The 18,208-nt window shown below is 35.8% G+C and overlaps 1 protein-coding gene across 2 annotated transcripts; it reads right to left on the bottom strand.

Annotated features, from left to right (window-relative positions):
- Window positions 1–501: 501 nt before the first annotated feature.
- LOC124949116 (mucin-4) lies at window positions 502–17,757 on the bottom strand. Of its 2 annotated transcripts, none has more exons than XM_047493724.1 (10): window positions 16,518–17,757; window positions 9,363–9,710; window positions 8,802–9,272; window positions 6,688–8,732; window positions 6,340–6,610; window positions 5,473–6,246; window positions 4,403–4,924; window positions 3,500–3,994; window positions 2,823–3,428; window positions 502–2,727 (listed from the first exon to the last, which is right to left on the bottom strand). In XM_047493724.1, exons 1-10 carry the CDS (start codon window positions 16,518–16,520, stop codon window positions 1,219–1,221), a joined length of 7,044 nt encoding a protein of 2,347 aa, XP_047349680.1. In that variant the 5' UTR covers window positions 16,521–17,757; the 3' UTR covers window positions 502–1,218. The 2 variants fall into 2 exon arrangements, with proteins under 2 accessions (XP_047349680.1, XP_047349679.1); XM_047493723.1 differs by having other exon boundaries at window positions 2,823–3,440; window positions 16,518–17,756.
- Window positions 17,758–18,208: the final 451 nt, after the last annotated feature.

Below are 18,208 nucleotides of genomic sequence, written 5' to 3'. Positions count from 1 at the left end.
ACGACAAGGACGTATACCTCCTTTGAGTTGTTCGCCCCATTCACGGCCAATCCTCGGTACGATGGACTCATACTAGATTTTCATCCTTCCTCTCCATGGACATTTACGTATCTTGTGTGCTATTGGTATATTTCCTCCTTTTCTTTTTTCGAACGGAATAAAAGTGTCGATTATGAAGACGACGAGTCGACGCGTTCAAACGATCGATTCCTTCTCTCTCTCTCTCTCTCTCTCTCTCTCTCTCTCTCTCTCTCTCTCTCTCTTTCCCTATTTCTCTCTTTTTCCGTATCTTCGAATGATCATAGATATTAGACATTACGTCATTGACTCATACAGTTATACTTACGGTGTATAATTATAGGATAGGTGACATACATTGATTGTGATAGTCTATTACGTCGATCATTTTTATAATTTCCTTTTTTCCTAAAAGGGAAATAGTGGGAAGGTGGGTGGATAGGGGGTGATGGCAGACAGATGCCACAATGCTATTATCTCATCTACGTGTTTTCTTGTATTTTATTAAAATATTTAGACACTTAACTTAAACGCGTACCGATAGGGACAGTAAATAATTAAATTAAATACATTTTCCGGCACACAAAACGGTGCTCAGGAATTATATTGCATGACCGTGCTCAAAGTTGCCACACGTTCTTTTCTTGTTTCTTTTTCTTTTTCTTTTTTTTTTTTTGCTCATATTACCTCTCCTTCTGTCAAATATGGAAATATTTAATACGGAGACGTTCGCAGGATTCTAACGAATGTAATAAACTAAATCCTTTATACATTTTTACATGATGTATTTTTCATCGTTGATCATCGGTGGCAACTCGCCGTTAAATATTCCACGAGCAAAAAATTCGTCGTAGATATATCAAAATTCTTCATCTATCTTCGCTTTTAAAAATTTAATCGCATTCACGAGATTATTGTAAATTCCTACGGCTTTACATTTTCTTGCTTATGTTTTCTTCATTGTCGTTTCTATATCTCTTCGGCAACCGAGAAAAGTGGCTTCGACCTCGATGAAAGCAAGCTTCTTTTCTACGTTTTCAAATAAATACGAAACATTTATTGCGATGTCCATCGAATGCATTCCTTATTGTAAAACAGGGCGTTTCTGCATTCGTTGAACTTCGCAATGAAAAACCTACGTCGAATCGAAAACGAAGTTTTATTATTTAATTTTCTCAAAGATCCTTTCTTCGACTTCTTTCATCTCAAACGAATTTCACGCTCTGGTTTGGTCATTACACATCTTCCTCTATAGCAAATCTCGGTCATGTGAGAGACTTTAGTCGTCGTCGATGTTCTCAGCACTTTACCGAGTATCGTTTCCGTCGTGTTGTGTTCACTAATTGTATTGTATTCCGATGTCGTTGGTAATGTCGTCGTTGTCGTTGTTGTTGTCGTCGTCGTTGATAAACTCGTTGGTGTCACCGTCACCATAGATTCATCTTTGGATAATATATCGTGTATTTCGGTGTCTAAAATCACCGTTGGATTCGAATGATATTCCGACGTAGACGAACTCTCGTCTTCAACGTTTTGCATTGCGATTGTCGTTGGTGTTTCCTCTTGTTCCAATTTTGTTGAGGAATTATCTTCGGCTTGGCTCGTATCTTTTCTAACACTGATAGAACTCGTTTCCAATGGGGAATTCGTCTTAACCTCGTTATCCTCCCTTGAATTCTCCAAGGAACCGATCTTATTATTTTTCTCATTGTTCATGGATCTCTCATTGGACCTCTTCTTATTTTCTCTATTTTCCTTCAAATCGTCAAATACATTTTGAACATAATCCGTAAGAATTTTAACTTCGGTATTGTTACCCTCTTTATTCCCTATGTCCTTCTCCGAGATTTTATTCCAATCACTTATTTTCCCGTTTTTATCGTAATTCCAAGTGGAAAAGAGCGAATGATTCAAGGCTATCGAAGGATCTGATGGATATCTCACTTCGCTCCATTTAGCTCGGTGATTCTTCGGATAGGAAATATCGTCGTTGTCCTTTGACTCTTCGGTCTTTGTACTTTCGACGATGGGAATATTTTCCGTCGTCGTATCGATCGTTTTAATCGTTGTTATTTCAGATTTTTCAACGATCGGTGTGGTTTCTAAAGAGATATCGATGGAGTTTAGATCGTTTAAAGTCGTTTGGGAATTACTGAAATCGGTGGTGATGATTGTTCCAGTTTCCTGAGTAGTCGGTATTTTAATGTTCTCTGTAGACTCTCTTGTGATCGAATCTTTGGAATTGATGCGTGTACCGTAATATTGAGTGGTGGTTTTTAAAGTTTCTTCGGGGTCAAGTGTTCTTTCTAATTCCTCCGGCATAGTCGTAGGTATATTAGTTGTAGTACGTAAAAATTTGTAATTCATTGTTTCTTCTTCTTCATACGGAGATGTCATTGGTGTTGATGTTAGCCAAACGTTCAAAGGTAATACCGTACTGGTTGATGTCGCCAATATGGGTAAGGATACGTCATCGTTTTTAAACATTTCCTCTAGAAAATCTTCTAAAACGAATCGTCGCGATCCATCATCTGTTGATCTCGTAATACTTGACTTATTCACGGAAAACTTTCTCTGGCGAATCGGATTATATTTGTATTGATCCTGCATTAGACTGTTAACGGCGGCGTTGATATGTTGAGATTCGGCCGTAACAAAATCATCGATGATTGGTCTTACTCGGACTCGTACTCTTTTCCTTCTGTTAGTCTGTAAAAAAAATTGTGATATAATAATGTCGAACGAGGAATAATATAATTCATAGGATTAATTAAAAATTTTAATAGAGACGAGACGACATTTACCTTTCTAACTCCAACAGGATCGCTATTTTTCTTTAATATTTTTTCATCGTCTTCCTTCTCCGTCGATTCTTTCGACAAATTTTCTTCCTTCGATCGCCACCTCTCATCATCGTAATTTTCCAACGAGCTTACTTTTTGTTGACGTTTCATTGGACTCTCCGTGTGATCGCGCATCGTCATTTTTTGTCCGAACACCGTAGTACCCTTTGCCATAGATTCTTCCTCGTCCATCATCAATTTCATTCCATCGCTATTCTTCAATTCGGAAGAAACTACGAACGTTAATGAATTCTCTGGACGAACCGTTATAATATCAGTGACTTCTCTAATGTTCTCCTGTTTTGTACGTTCTTCATTGAATCCACCAGTAGCATAATTAGCCGCGAAACTTGGTTGAAAAGAGGTACGAGATAATTTGGTAGACCATTGACTTTCGGCTCCGTAAATGTCAGCAGGCATTAAATGTGTGTCACTTAACGTCGTTGATTTTAAATTCGTTGAATGACTGTACTTCTGAGGAGAATTATTTCCCAATTGTGTTTGATCATATTCCTCTTGTTGTACTTGCGTTTGAGGAGCTACCGCTCCAAAGTTCAATACGAAGTCCTGCGGTGGATACTGGAAATATTATCTTTTTATTTCTGATCAAATTATTATTGTATACGTTATATACTCACGTTTTCCGTAATTGATTTATAAGATTGATCTGGTTGATTATAAGTTTCACCAAATTGGGATAGGCTATCGAAATTTTCATCGTAAAGAGTCTGCTGCTCCCCGACTGTTTCCGGAAGTGCCGGAAGTACACGTGGATAATTTCCTTCCAATGGTACTTCGTTATTCACATCATAACTGGACTCCGTTGTGCTGGTTGTCGTGAGACGTTTTCTTCCAGGACGACGAGTCCTGGTACGAGTTCGACTTTGTTTTATATCTTCTGGTTTGTAGTTTGGTCTTACTGTGTATACCGAATTATCAGGATTTATCGTTGCCTGCGGTATATTTTCTGTTGTAGTCGTAATAATTGGCGTTGTGATTGGTAAAATCGTTGATTTAATCGATGGCCGTCGATTCGTTGTATGATATTTCGGACGATTCTTTAAAGAATGACTCGGAGGTGGATTGTACTCTATCTCGGTCTCTTGAGCACTGGCAGAAGGTTGTTGTTGAATCTGTAATATAAAGTTAATTGCCATAGAGTATAGAATATAGTGATGAGTTAACAACCGTATATCTATCATACCAAATAATAAATATAACATGAAGTATTTTAAATGGTACACGATTTTGGCAATTTTCTTAAAAGTATATCGATCAAACTGTGCAACTATTAATATATCACTCGGAATGCTAACACGTTCGAATACAAATGAGTGAAGAATTATAGTTGTAATTTAAAGCTTGTGTCAACGTAATATCATTTTGAAAAAGATAAGTCGAAAATGAAGGCGAAGTTATCTATATGTTTAAAATGAGGAAAAGTTCTAAATATAAGAACCCTCTTTTAATTATTAAAAAACGAGTGACGCATAGGATGATTATTATAACCGATAAGAAGACACCATAAAGAAGAAACTTACCGGTAAATTGTTTATTTGTGGCAGTATTGGCTTGAAAGTAACAGGTGGTGCATGGAATCGATTGTCCACCGGATGCACTGGTCGGAAGCTAGGAGGTCTTATAAAGCCATAATCGATACCTTCTTCCAAGGGTTGTTCGGTAGTTGTGGTGGTCGTAGTCCTCGGCGTTGTTGTAGTTGTTGTTGTTGTTGTTGTCGTCGTACTCGTTGTAGTAGACGGTGTGGTTTGTTGTACAAGAGATCGTTGTCTTTGCGAACCAGCCTGAATCTTCACATACTCATAACCACTCGTTTTAACTTGGCTTTGTGGACGCGATCTCGATTTCGTTCTATGACGATGACCGGACGATCGTGGAGAATCTTGTTGATTGACAGCGCTAAAACGCACGAATTCGTCTTGCGAACCTCTTGGACGGGTTTGCACGACCGAATCGGAATGCGTTCGGGTACCAACACGACCACGAACACGTTGCCGTATTACAACTGGAGTTGCTTCCGTTGTCGTACTAGTTTGCGTTGTCATCTTTACAGATAAAATAACATTTTTATAAATACTTCAAAGAATCAGGAGATAAATTATGTATTTTTGGGAGTTCAAAATAATTCGATTTAAGAGGAGGGTCAAAAGTGAAAATATTCTTTCCCTATGCTATTTATCTATATCAAATAATAATTATACCTATTTAATTTTTTTATAAAAAATTAAAAACTTACACACATTGACCGCCGAAGCAATGTTCCATAAATCGATATATTCATCTAATAACTTTTTGTAAATAAATGATACAAAAGAATTTATAATCATAGTCATATTATTTATATTAGGTTTTACTCTTATTAGGGATTGTACTTTAAGTCTTCCAAATATCACCAAAAAAGAGATGTCATTAAAAATTCGAGAAACTGAATATTGATAATTGATGATCTCTCTCGTGGCATTCAAAGAATAAGAAATATTTTTCTCGTATTAATAGTATGGAAAAAAAGGGAGAGAAAATTGAGTACGAAGTAGACATTATTTATACACATACTACATATATCAATAATTTAAAGGTACAGAAAATGCATTACCGTGGTTAATGGTTCTTCTGTCGGTGGCGCTAACAAATCATAAACTTCTTGCTTCTCTGGTGGAAGCGGGATGAAAATTGGTTCTTCGTTTGGATCCGCTACAACGCTACTTCCATCTACCTTTCTGTCTTCGACTTGTCCAAAGTTACCATGCTCACCAGTTGGAGGATAATTCAAGTGGGATTGAACCGGTGCTACTTCGTACGGAGGAGAATATTGTTGGGCTGTCTCATCGATCTTACTTCTTGGATTTTCCGAAGTACCGCTTAAACCAAAATCTGTATTCTCGAGTTTCTCAGCGTAATAAGCGGTATAGTCCTTAGATTTCTGAACGATCGGTTGATTGCGAGCCTCGCTGTTCTGAGCTTGGTAATTAAATCCATTGACTGGCGCTTTCTCAAGAACGGTTTGATCCAATTCATCGAGTTGACTTCCATAGGCGGTAGGATAGTTAGCATCTTGGGGATAATTCTGAGGATAATTTTGTCCCTTAGAATAGTCTTCCGTTGCAACCGGCGTGTTGTAATTCGGTGTAGTTTCACGGGGAGGTGGATAATTCTCAGTAGAACCAACGATGGTCGATGGATAATTCTCTTGAGAGAAAGCGTTCAAATTTGAGGTGGGTATACTTGATTCTTGTTGTTTAGAATTATGCGAGGGTGTGCCTGATTGTGAATATAAATCAGTCGGCGTGGACGTGATCGATCCATCGGGAGCACTATGCTCGTAAATTGCAGCTTGATGAGCTTGAATATTGTAATTTTGATCGTAGGCCTGTATTGGAAAGAGAAAACAATTTTTTTTTATTTTCGAGATATGAAAAAATAAAATATCAAAATTACTTTTCACTATACAAAATAATCGTACCTCGGATTGATAAGCCGTCTTATCGTTATTCCTATGTTTCTGACCTCTTGGTCTTTTATGATGATCTATATAGTTATACTTCTGTGTAGTTTCGGAATGTTTTGACTTGGTAGGTTCGTAAACCGGTGAATCGTTATACGATTCGGTAGTCGTTGTGTACCTGGATCCACTTCTTGTTCTACTGTAGGGTCTTCTAGATCTATCGGACGTTCTAGTACCAGGAGTCGTAGGTGTTGTGGTGGTTGTGGGTCGTGTGGGTACTATCCTACTTCTATTAAAAATAAATCGTAGTGATTATTTTTATATTATGTCTGGATATATTTTTATATCTTTATAAACTAGATATACCTATGACGCGAACGTGGCCTATAAGTGGTCGAGGGTGGCCTGGGTGTGGTAGTGGTAGTCGTAGTCGTTATAATCGCTGGTGTTGTTACAACTTCTGTCGTTGTAGTAGTTGGAATCGTTGTTTGCTTCTCGAGCAAAGAATTAACCAACCCAGGTAGATGGGGTGAAATCGGTAACTCAGCAGGTAAATTATATTGCGTTGGACCTCTTACTTCATTAGCATCATTCGAGGAAACTAAAGATTGGAACGAATTAATGAAATGAGGATTTGATTGCGTATACGTATTATGATTTTCGACAAAAGAATCTTTGTTGTTGTTGTTGTTGTTGTTGTTGTTTTTGTTATTGTTAGCATTTCTTTGTTGGGCAAGTTCTCGATTAATCAATGCTAATTGTGCGGCTAAATCTTGTTCTTTCGTCGACGGATCATCCAATGTCCTCGATGACTGTTCTGGATAATTCGGTGTACTCGAATAAATTGCTTCCTCTTGATAAGCAGTCCCAGTGATACCCAATCTAGTGTCATGTGCCAAAGTAGGAACTACATGTCTGGAATCTTCATCATAATATGTCTTTTGTTTGGCTTTTCCAATCGGGAGTGATGGCTCACCTTGGTAAATAGTGTCGATTACGGAAGGAGGATTATTATCTCCGTAGGATTGCCTAAATCGGAATCTAGAACCACTAGGTGTTGATATCGTGGAATACGAAGTATCATATTTTGGTGTACTGGACAATTCTTGAGTGTAACCAGCAGTGGTTGAATGTTCATAGCCTAGTGTGGTGGGATCTATCCGACTCAAATCACTTCCAGTTCCATCGATGTAAGAGTTTGGTTCTATAAGAGGTGTCGGGCTAAAATTATGAATAGTTTCTGGTGTATCGGGTTCGGGAGCTGAAGCATCGATTGTATTCACGACGACGGATCCGATATGAGGAGCTGGGAATGGGATTTTAGAATATCCTGGTGGTGGATCGAAGCTAAGCGGTGCCACGAAAAAAGGTAACTTGTCGACCTTTCTTTCAACTCGATTATGGTCGATCGACGATAAGTACGGTAGATCAAACTTTGTGTAACCAAACGGTGGATCTAGATTTGTTGGTCCTACAAATACTTTAGGCGTATTAGGTACAACCGTGTCTAAAACTGCGATTGTTTTTGCATCTTTGAGAATCCTTAAAACATCCGAAATTTTTACTCTCTCTGGTGCCATGCTATCACCGCCCATGTAAACGGAAAGAGGAGGTTGATTGGGCGATGGTGGTGGGGTTGTAGTCGGTAGTTGCTGATTGATTCTTGGACGTGGTTGTCTAACGCGATTTCTATGTTTTACCTTATTCGAGGTTTCCGTGACATGTTGTCGTTGTAACTGTTTGTTACGTACCAAAGGAAGAGCTTGAGTGTCCGGTTGATTTTGATTAATATTCGGAGTAACCGTGCTCACTTCCACCTGTCTCTGTTCTTCTAATTTTCTTTGTTCCTCCAAGGCACGTTGAATATCCAATTGTTTTTGTTTTTCCAATGCAGCCAGCCTTTCGTTCTCTCTTTGCCTAGCTTCTTCCTCTTGTCGTCGTTTCTCTTCCTTCGCTCGAGCTTCCGCGATTCTTCGTCTTTCGAGTTCTTCCAATCTCTGCTTTTCTCTCGCCTCTCGAAGTCTTTCAAGTTCTCGTTGCTTCGCTATTTCCTCAAGTTTTTCGAGTTCTTTTCTCCTTCTCTCCTCTTCTCTCTGTCTTGCCAATTCCTGCTCCTTCTGCAGAATCTCTTGCTCGAGCTGAGCCTTCCTCTCCAACGCTTTCTTCACATCTTCCATTCGAGTGATCTCCTTCGATCTTTCCTCCTTCACAAACTTCAACTGGTCCAACAAATCTCGAGCGAAAGTATCTGGCTCTTTTGTTGTTTGCTCAACACCATCGTTTATTCGATATTGCTGCTGTTGCTCCTGATGCTGTTGCTGACGGAAAGGATATTGCTTTTGTCCTCGTAATCTCTTAGGTTGGCCCCTTTGTTGAGCTAGCGTTTCTAGAGGAACGTAGACTAGTTGGACCTGAAAATAATAATGAAATTATTAAAACTTAATAAAAAATAAGAGAAAGAATCGTTAAACGACATCTACCTCCTCGTTTTCATTCTCTACATTTTCAGGTAAGCCCGAAATACCATGTGCCGTTTGACCTTTCACTTGTTTTCCAGTTGGCCGATATTTTTCTTGCTTCTCTACAAAATCTTTAACATTTTCACGAATATCAACTTGGCTCAATTGATCCGGACTTTGTTCTTCTCTCAATCTATCCTCATGACCTTCACTATAGACTTGACTTTTGCCATTATGCAAGTTTCCAAATTCTTCGTTTTTAACGTTTAAATTCTGATTACCCTTTACTGGCTGATGAAACCGCTGTAATCCTTGCGAGAGGAAGTTTTGAGCAGAATAAATGGGTGGAAGAGCATCGGGAGAGGGTAATGGTGGTACTAACACGTCCGAACTTAAACCTGATATACCTTGCAAATTTGGTATCGTATTTTGCTGCAGCATACGTTTCTCATTCTCCGGGGTACCGAAACTGCTCGGTAGAAGCGTTTGAGACTAAAACGTAGAAACAAGATAACAATATTTATAAAAATCCAAATATGAGTAATGATTCTTTTTATTTATTCTTTTATAATAATACATTACCTGTAATAACTGTTGCTGTGTCCTAAGCTGTTCCTGTAAGATCAGCAACTTTTGAATATTCTCTTGAGTCTTTTGCAATTGCAAAAGTTGTTGCTGATATTGTTCTTGAAGCGCTGGGGGTAAGGAGAGAGATGGAAGATGCGGTAGAGTAGAACTTCCCGATGAAACTGCTTCATTTCCAACGTTACTCGTTCTAATTTGATTCGAAGTACTTCTTGGATTTGCCAATGGAATCCAATCGTTATTTGATACTTGTCGTGACCATCGTTCACCGCTGATACCACCAATTCTTACGCATAGAATTAGACCAGTGGATAGTAGTATCAACGACCAGCACCTCCGCACGATCTGAACAGACGAAATTAAAGGGATTTCAAACTCTTTACCAGTTACTTTCACAAAGTTATTTCGATAAAAGTGATTCGCGATTATGTCATCGTTTTCTTTTTTCTGTGGTAATAATAATTCCAACGAGGGGAATAAATCAAAGGAATTCGTAGAAAGTCAAAGATTATAATATCATACGGCCATCGTTGCCGTAATGATAATGTCAAAAACGAAATAAAACCGCAAGCTCGTAGCGTCGATCACGAAATGTATAAGAAATTCTTTAAATTTCTTGCGGGGTACCGATAAATTAACTCCCCGACGACGCTACTCTCTGATGAATCCTTGCGGTTTATCGTGGTAACGAGGCCGATGTTAAACGTATTTATTTCTTAAAAACTTCAATCATTTCAAATTATCTCTTCGTGATATCTTCTTATATATTTCTCGATTCGGCAATCTCTAAGATAATTTTGTTAATTACAATAAGAAACGAAAGAGACCATTTTCTATGAGGAAACGATAAAGAAGTTCCTTCGATTTTTCATCTCAAAAGACTTTGAAAAACTGCAAAACTTGTGTCGGTGTGTGTCTATGTGCAAAGAGAAATTATCGATTATCGATACAATTTTCCGTTTCATTTCCGCTTCCGGAAGTTTCCGATCGCCTTCGTAAGAGATTTTCTTTCGCTTCTAGCGATACGATGAACCGTGAAATTCGTAGTTACAACGTATAAAATCGTTTTGCTGATATCAAATGAGAAAAAGAGAGTGGGAGAGAGTGGTAGAGAGTAAAAGAAAAGTTTTTAACTTCGTCTCTTCGATTTGTCATATTATATGCGTTAAATACCTTCTTTCAACATTCTAGATTACAATTTTTCGCGCGTAAACATAGATCACATGTTATTATGGCCATTCCAACGTGCGTCAGTGAATGTAGTTGACCTTCTCTCCGTTATTGGTACTGTTCACTGAAAGATCTATGAACGTATTTACGTGCGTAAACGTCACGAGTACTTTAAATATTTCACTCTGTTTTATTTTTTTTTTTTCCTTTTTTTTTTTTTTTGTTTTCTTCCATTTAACTTTATTTCTAAATATTCGAAATATTATAATATTTATATATTTTATATTAAATAAAAAATAAAGGTTTCAAAAATATATAATTACATATTGAATATAAATAAAATTAATCCATTCGATCGAAATATAAATCTCGTAGTGGAGGATTATCATGCTTTTTAATGCTATTAATTTTCTCTGAAACGTCAAATCAAGCGATTATGATAATTTTACTTGAAATTATAATTATTATTATCGGAGAACGTACGGATAGATGCCAATATTGAAAAATATTTCTCCGTTCTCGTCATCTTAAATATCGTTATCATTATTATAATCATTAATCATTGCCGTCATTATCACCTATATTATCGCCATTATGAGAATCGAGATCGTGCTGCACGAGCTGCAAGATCTGGAGTGCAACCGAACTAACGAACTGTGAAACGTCTAAAACCATAGCGTACCAGTGTTTTCTAATAAATAGTTAGACAGGCCGAGCAAACTTTTGCCGGATCTTTATCCACCGTGAACATTCATGTTTATATTAATTAATCTTAATCTTAAATAGTAACACGAAGGAGAATGTGATTTTAAGAAAAAGAAAAAAAGAAAAAAGAAAGAAAAAAAAAAGTAAAGAAGAAAAGAAAAAGAGAAGCAAAATAAGAGAAAAAGAAAGAAAGAAAGAAAGAAAGAAAGAAAAATTTTAACAAGCTCGAGCTTTTACGTGCGAACAAAGAGAAAGTTTTTTTTTCAGTTTAATACAATCGTGTATATCTATGTATGTACTACTGACATCATTTAGATTATGTGCCACAATACACGGTTGAAAACAATTTTTATTGCGGAAGATCGCGTGTCCGTTACGCCGTACGATTTTTCTGCTTTCTTCGTTATTCTTGCCAAGTGCATTCCACAAGAGTAAGATATACCCATGCAGGTGTGTGTATAGATGTGTGTGTGTGCTTGTGTGTATGTATGTGTATTTGTGTGTATGTGTGTACGTGGTACTTCAGAAAAATAAGTTTCTCGAGTGAAAAATAATCGGGCGATATCTTACAGATTGTCTCAAAGTAACTAGCTTCGTTGCATAATATTTTTTGCATTGTTCACGAATGAAAAATAGCATTGTACAGAATCTAACGAAGTTTCCATTAAGGGGAGGTGGAATAAAAGGAAAACAAAAAAAAAAAAAAAAAAAAGAAAAGAAAAAAGAAAAAAAATGTCGATCATACCAGTCAATTAAAACTCGTGACTTGCACCTTTCATTTTTTTTTTTTTTTTTTGTTTTTTTTTTTTTTTTTGAAAATTTACTGACATTTCAACTTTTTTCTTTTTCTTCTTTTCTTTTTTTTTTTTTTTATGATATTATTTCTCAGTTCTCTTTCGAATCTGAGAGAAACGATAAAGAGCGAGATCGATTGTGGCTCGTAACTCCGGAGAAATTACTTTCTCTCATTTGAAAGAAACGTATGGATGTTTAGAATGATTTTCCTTCCAGGTCTCCCTTGTCTGTGCACCTTTAAAACAACACGTAACGTAACGTCACGAAGAGCAATTTTAACGTTAAACGTGTGCAATTATCGATCCCTCCTCTGTGTACAGAACGCGTATAGTTAAGAAGGCGTTAAAAAGGAGGTCGGCACCTTTCTCTCCTTGCCCGGAATCGACACGGCATCTCCCCTCATACTTTTTTTTTTTTTTTTAAATACAGATTAAACATTGTCACGTCAAAATTGTGATAGGAAAAAATTTTGAATTTATCGTTAAATAATATTGTTCCTTTTTAAATTGAAAAATGTAAAAGTTAAAATAAAAAGAATTCGATGTATTTCATCTTTTTCTTTTTCTTTTTTTTTTTTTTTTTTTTTTTTTTGATTTCAAATATTTTATTTAAATTAAATATCATTCAAATGAATTACAATCAATTCATTAAAATTAAATTAGATTTTAATGTAATTTGAATTAATAAAGTTAATTTTATTTTATTCGTGGCGCAATATTATTCTTAGAAAAATATTAAATTTTCCTTTGAAAATTTCTTCGGTGTAATTTAATCATTAAAAGTGCCTCGTAATATGGTCGTAAATAACGTTGAAACATCATCACTGTATTTGTTAATACTTAAGAGATAGGATATTGTCGAGTATTAAAGTCGGATAACTAAAAGTAAAATAACTAAAAGTAGATCGTATTACTACGTACCCGATAATTTCGCAAAGAATCACCTATCTATAAAGTTTAACGATAGTCGATGATTAAATTAATATCTATCGTTTACCATATAGTTATCGTGGTGTGATACGTACAAACTATATTTATTATTAATAACCTCAACGTATTCTATACGTTAATTAACGTTAAGAATTTTAAAAGCATTAAATAACTTCTAACGAAATCAAATCTACATATGTAACATAATCAAGGAAACACCAAAGGAAATGTCATATTTGCAACCTTCGGAATTTCATGCTCCACTTATTCGTATGCACTGCCTTTAGTTTCTTGAACTTTCGTTTCTCCTTCTTTTATCGATAGGTTGACCATTCGATCGAAGCACGACGACGAATCCAACGATTAAAATATTCTATTTTAGTCATTGTAAATACACATACATACATACATACATACATATACATATATACATACATTATATATATATATATATATATATATATAAACATGCATACATACATATTTGTATGTGTATGTGTACATAACTGGAACGCTTATCCTTCTATGTTAGCGCAAGAACGCGAACTTTTGACAGATCAATAAGAACGATGAGAACTACGTGGATACGTAGGTACATAGCTACGTTGGGAGATCTCCTTCCGAATATATATACTAACTCAGGGACGTTATTACTGCTTGGATAACATATGTCGGTCGTATGAAATTGCATACTTGGAATAATTATGGATTGGGAACTTACTATTGCAATAATTTCAAAAGAAGACGGAGGCTTTCGGGAACTGTGAGAAAAAGAGAAAGAGAGAGAGAGAGAGAGAGAGAGAGAGAGAGAGAGAGAAAAGGAGAGAGAATATTCCGTGAAAATGAGAAAAATCGGGATTAGACAAAAAAATGAAGACGAATAATGAGTGAAAAAAAAAAAAAGAAAAAAAAAAAGAAAAGAATGTAAAAATATCAGGTATTCATATTTTTTTAATCAAACTTTTTTCCTTCCTTCCTTTTCCTTTCGATTAAATGAAATATGATTTTTCATATAAATACTCCATTGCCGTTGAAAGAAAGAAAAGCGCAGGATTCGCCTGAAAGAAGGATGTACGTGACGTTAGAACGAGCGAGAAAATCGCCCTTTTTATTTCTTTTTTCCTCGAGAAAAATCTTCATTTAATAACGTTGCGTTCCATCTTCTCCCTTTTCTCTCCTTTTAGAAAAAAAGAATTCGAAAATTCAATTCATCGTGTCGAATCATAGAAAAGATATATATATATATATATATATATATACATTGTTTGCCTTTTCTTCATTTATTTTTCTTTTTTCTACTCTACTTAATACGAGCAGGAATATCATTGCCATCAAAGGACTGGTTTCTTTCTCTCAGCATTTGACTGATGCTGCTGTTGCTGTTGTTGCTGATATCACCGAGAGTAGGCAGTAGCAGTACCAGCAGCAGCAGCAGCAGCAGCAGTAGCAGTGCCAGCAGCAGTAGCAGTGCCAGCACCAGTAGCAGCACCTTACACGAACGGACACAGGTTTCATCGGCGTGCCACTTACGTATATATCTTGTCTTGTATAGAACTTTCTTCGTTGGCCCCACCTTTACTTTCGCCTTCGAACATTTTTTGAGAGTGCCCACTGTCCCACGTCTCGTTCTGTTCTCTCGAGGCGTATGATTCTCCTCTCAGATCATTTCGAATCATACACGTACCTATCTCTTTTTCTTTCTCTATAAAAAGAGACTAAGTGAGAGAGAGAGAGAGAGAGAGAGAAAAAAGAAGAGAGAGCGAGTGGTGGAAGATGTGAGAAAAAGAAAGAGAGAAAGAGAGATAGGTAGGTACACGCCCGTTCACGAGAGTTTCGAGTTTTCAAAGTGAAACTAATAACCGGCTATACGCTCGGAAAGTAATATGGAGACATGAGAAAAGAGTCTCTCGTTGGAAAGGAATTAGTTCCTTGGTTGCGAACTGAACTCTTATCATCAAGGGAAATGAAATTTTACGTTAAAGATGGTGAATTCCTTCCTTTACGTAATTTATTTATTTATTTATTTATACATCTATTTATTCATTAATTTTTTCTTCGTTTATTCATGATCTACTCAAGTGATCCATGAGATCAAGGAAAATTTGAATGGTATGAGAATTTTATACATATATATATATATATATATATTTTTTTTTTTTTCTTTTTTTTTTTTCTATCGTCCACGTTCGTCCAATCTTTTTAAATTTTGTAAATAACTTAATAATTTTTAATATGAGAAATGATAAATGAAAGAAAATGAAAGAAACGAAACTCATGAAAAGATCCGGGTACGATTAGCGACAGATCGAGCATGAAAATGAAAACCTTTCAATTGCGTAATCTCGTTCGGCAATGATATCGAGATTCGATCGGGAAAGGAATTACGTTCGCTAAGAGTCACGAAGCAATGAAAAGATATATTTATCTACGTTTCATGCTACGTATTTCTCTCTCTCTCTCTCTCTCTCTTTGTCTCTCTTCCTCTCTCTTTCTTTGTCTCTCTCTCTCTCCCCTTCTCTCTCTCTCTCTCTCTCTCTCTCTTTTTCTCTCTCTCTTTCTGTTTTATGAGAAATAGGAAAAAGAGAGAGAGAGAGAGACAGAGAGGGAGAGAGAGAGAGAAGACATAAGATGAAGCAAAAATGTAGAAAAGCTACGAATCGATGATACGACATACGACATCTCGGAAGATAGACGTTCACCGACCTCTCGAATTGCGACATAAAGAACGAAGCTGTTCACATACTGACCCCCATTTCAATCCCGGAGGCATATTTGACTCTCCGGCAACTACTTTGTCCGTTATATGATTCTTTCTCTTCAACGGGAAGAGGGATGCGAAAGTGCCAAGTTTAACGATAAAAGTGAAAAATTCGATAGTCGCATTCTTACAACTCATTGTTAATTATTTTAACAATGTTAAATTTATTATTATGATTTCTTTAACATTATCGTAAAATAATCAATAACGATCGAGACAATAACGCTTAAATCGTTATAAACAGATGGAAAACAATTAAACGAATTATAATAATTAACAAATCGATAATAATTTGTTAATAATTGCATTTACTTTTTCAATAATTTTTTTTTTTTTTTTTTTTTTTTTTTTTTTTTTTTTAATTTAAATGCCGTTACAAGACCATTTACGTCTTTCATATTTACGAGAACGTGTAAATGCACATACATACATACTTACATACATATACATATATATATATATATATATATATATATATATATATATATATATGTATGTATGTATGTATGTATACAATATTAAAAACTTCAAGAGACATAATAAGAAAATTGGAAAAATGTTAAGAAAATAAATGTTTCTCGTGATTTTACTTGATGTAAAAATGGACAGAATTTCCTTTGAGAGAATTTCTTTTCTTTCCTTCATTTATTTTATCATCATTTTTTATTTTCTTTTTTTTTTTTTTCTTCAAATCAAACGTTCGAGCAAAAGTTATTTCAAACAGTACATAACGCGTTGTACTCTGACAAATGACGAATGATTTGTAAGAAGAATCACTATTCTCGTAGAACTCACCATTGTGCAGGGTGACTTTGAAGAAGTTGTCGCGACACCGTCGTTTCACCCCTCACTTTCTCGTTTCTCTATTTCTTTCTCTTTTCGTGACAATAATAAAAATCAAATAGTTTTCTAATAATTTATATGATTTATTATTGACGATATAAATAACACTCTATGACACTGCACCACGAACGTTCTTGCATTTCCTATATACCTATCTAAAATTTCTTTGCTATTGTCCAATCTATTTCTTTCCAAAAAAAAAAAAAAAATCGTGGATAAACGCAGGTGGGCACACGCGAGGAGGTGTCCAACTCGAGAGTACGCGTACGGTCTTAGAAGCACGAACAGTTTGAAGGGGCACCATCGTAATGGAGAGTCTATATAGACTCCCCTCCAAAGAGAGACAAGCATTGCCATAAAGCGTGTACCCGATGCAATGTAGACGAAACGTGATCCAAGAGAAAGCCTCTCCTTCGATTGGCCAAACGGAACGGGATCCTGGAAATATACTTCGAAGGCACTTTCCGAAGATCGAAAGGGATCGATCATATTTACGTATGCATGATCACGATGGATGACCTTGCCCAGTATGATCTTACCTGCTACTTGCCATCTGGATCATTTTATTCTAGATATTTACTTGATACTTTGTTTTTCTTCTTGCCTTTCTAATTTTTAAATCCCAACGAAATTATCATTCTAATCCTTTTTATTTATTAATGGACCATAATGGATTCTGATCGTGAAAACATAGATTATTTATTGATACGCTCCTTTCTATCCAAGTAACAGCATAACTAATTAACGATGGCATAGTTAATGTACCGAGCACTATATCGAGAGAAGATTCTTTTTACTCTTTCTTCTTTTTATTTTTCTTCTTTTCTTTTTTTCGTTTTTCTTTTCTTCTTTCCTTTTTTTACTTTTTTCTTTTCTTTTTTCTTTTTCGTTTTATAAATAACACACAAGCGTGAAAAATAAACCCAGGTTGTTGAAACATTACAAAGAATCTTACCCTTTTTCTACTATTTCTATTCGTTTTGAACGTCATCTTATACGACTTCTCGAAAGGGTACTCAAGCGATGGGAGTCCAACAAAAAGGGTCGTCGACCTTTCCTCGTCTCACGGACACACTAAAGCCAAATGTGTACCTATTTAAATGTACACGCTAAAGAGAATAACTTCTTAGCGTTCACAAACGATGTAATTTACGATCTTATTTTGAAGATCGACAATGTTTAAACTTATCGAGTATGATCTCTTTGAGTGGTCCATTAAATGATCCATCAAAAATAATGGAGATTGTACAATGTAGACATATGGGAAACTAAATATATAAATAAAGGGTATAAAGGAGAGTTATCAAGTATCTGGGTCTCGAAGATTGGAAGTATCCTTCCCTTTCACTAGCGCAAACCAGAAAAATCGGTACAAATTTCTATGTGTATGTACGTGCGATCCATTAGGCCGGAACGAACACATAGATGAAAGAGAGCTCGGATATGGTATATACATGTATGTATGTATTTATATACGTATGTATGTATGCATTTATATACGTATGTATGTATGTATATATGTACATATCGAGTATATACATACGTACTTACATACTTACGTACGTATGTACGTATACGCGTATCGACGGAATCCTTTTCGCTTCTATGTATGTACGTACGTATATATAGATTAGAAGTTATCA

Source organism: Vespa velutina, chromosome 5 (genome assembly GCF_912470025.1).
Source record: "Vespa velutina chromosome 5, iVesVel2.1, whole genome shotgun sequence".
Classification (NCBI taxonomy): domain Eukaryota; kingdom Metazoa; phylum Arthropoda; class Insecta; order Hymenoptera; family Vespidae; genus Vespa; species Vespa velutina.
Note: the sequence above shows the minus strand (reverse complement) of the source record. Positions and strands in the feature narration are given on the sequence as shown.

What these genes read in the sequence shown, in the direction of transcription:
- LOC124949116 (XM_047493723.1), bottom strand. An exon ending in AGGCCACGTTCGCGTCATAG is followed by an intron (nt 6,611 to 6,687) that starts GTATATCTAGTT and finishes TATTTTTAATAG; the next exon opens with AAGTAGGATAGTACCCACAC. An exon ending in ATCCTGTTGGAGTTAGAAAG is followed by an intron (nt 2,728 to 2,822) that starts GTAAATGTCGTC and finishes TTTTTTTTACAG; the next exon opens with ACTAACAGAAGGAAAAGAGT.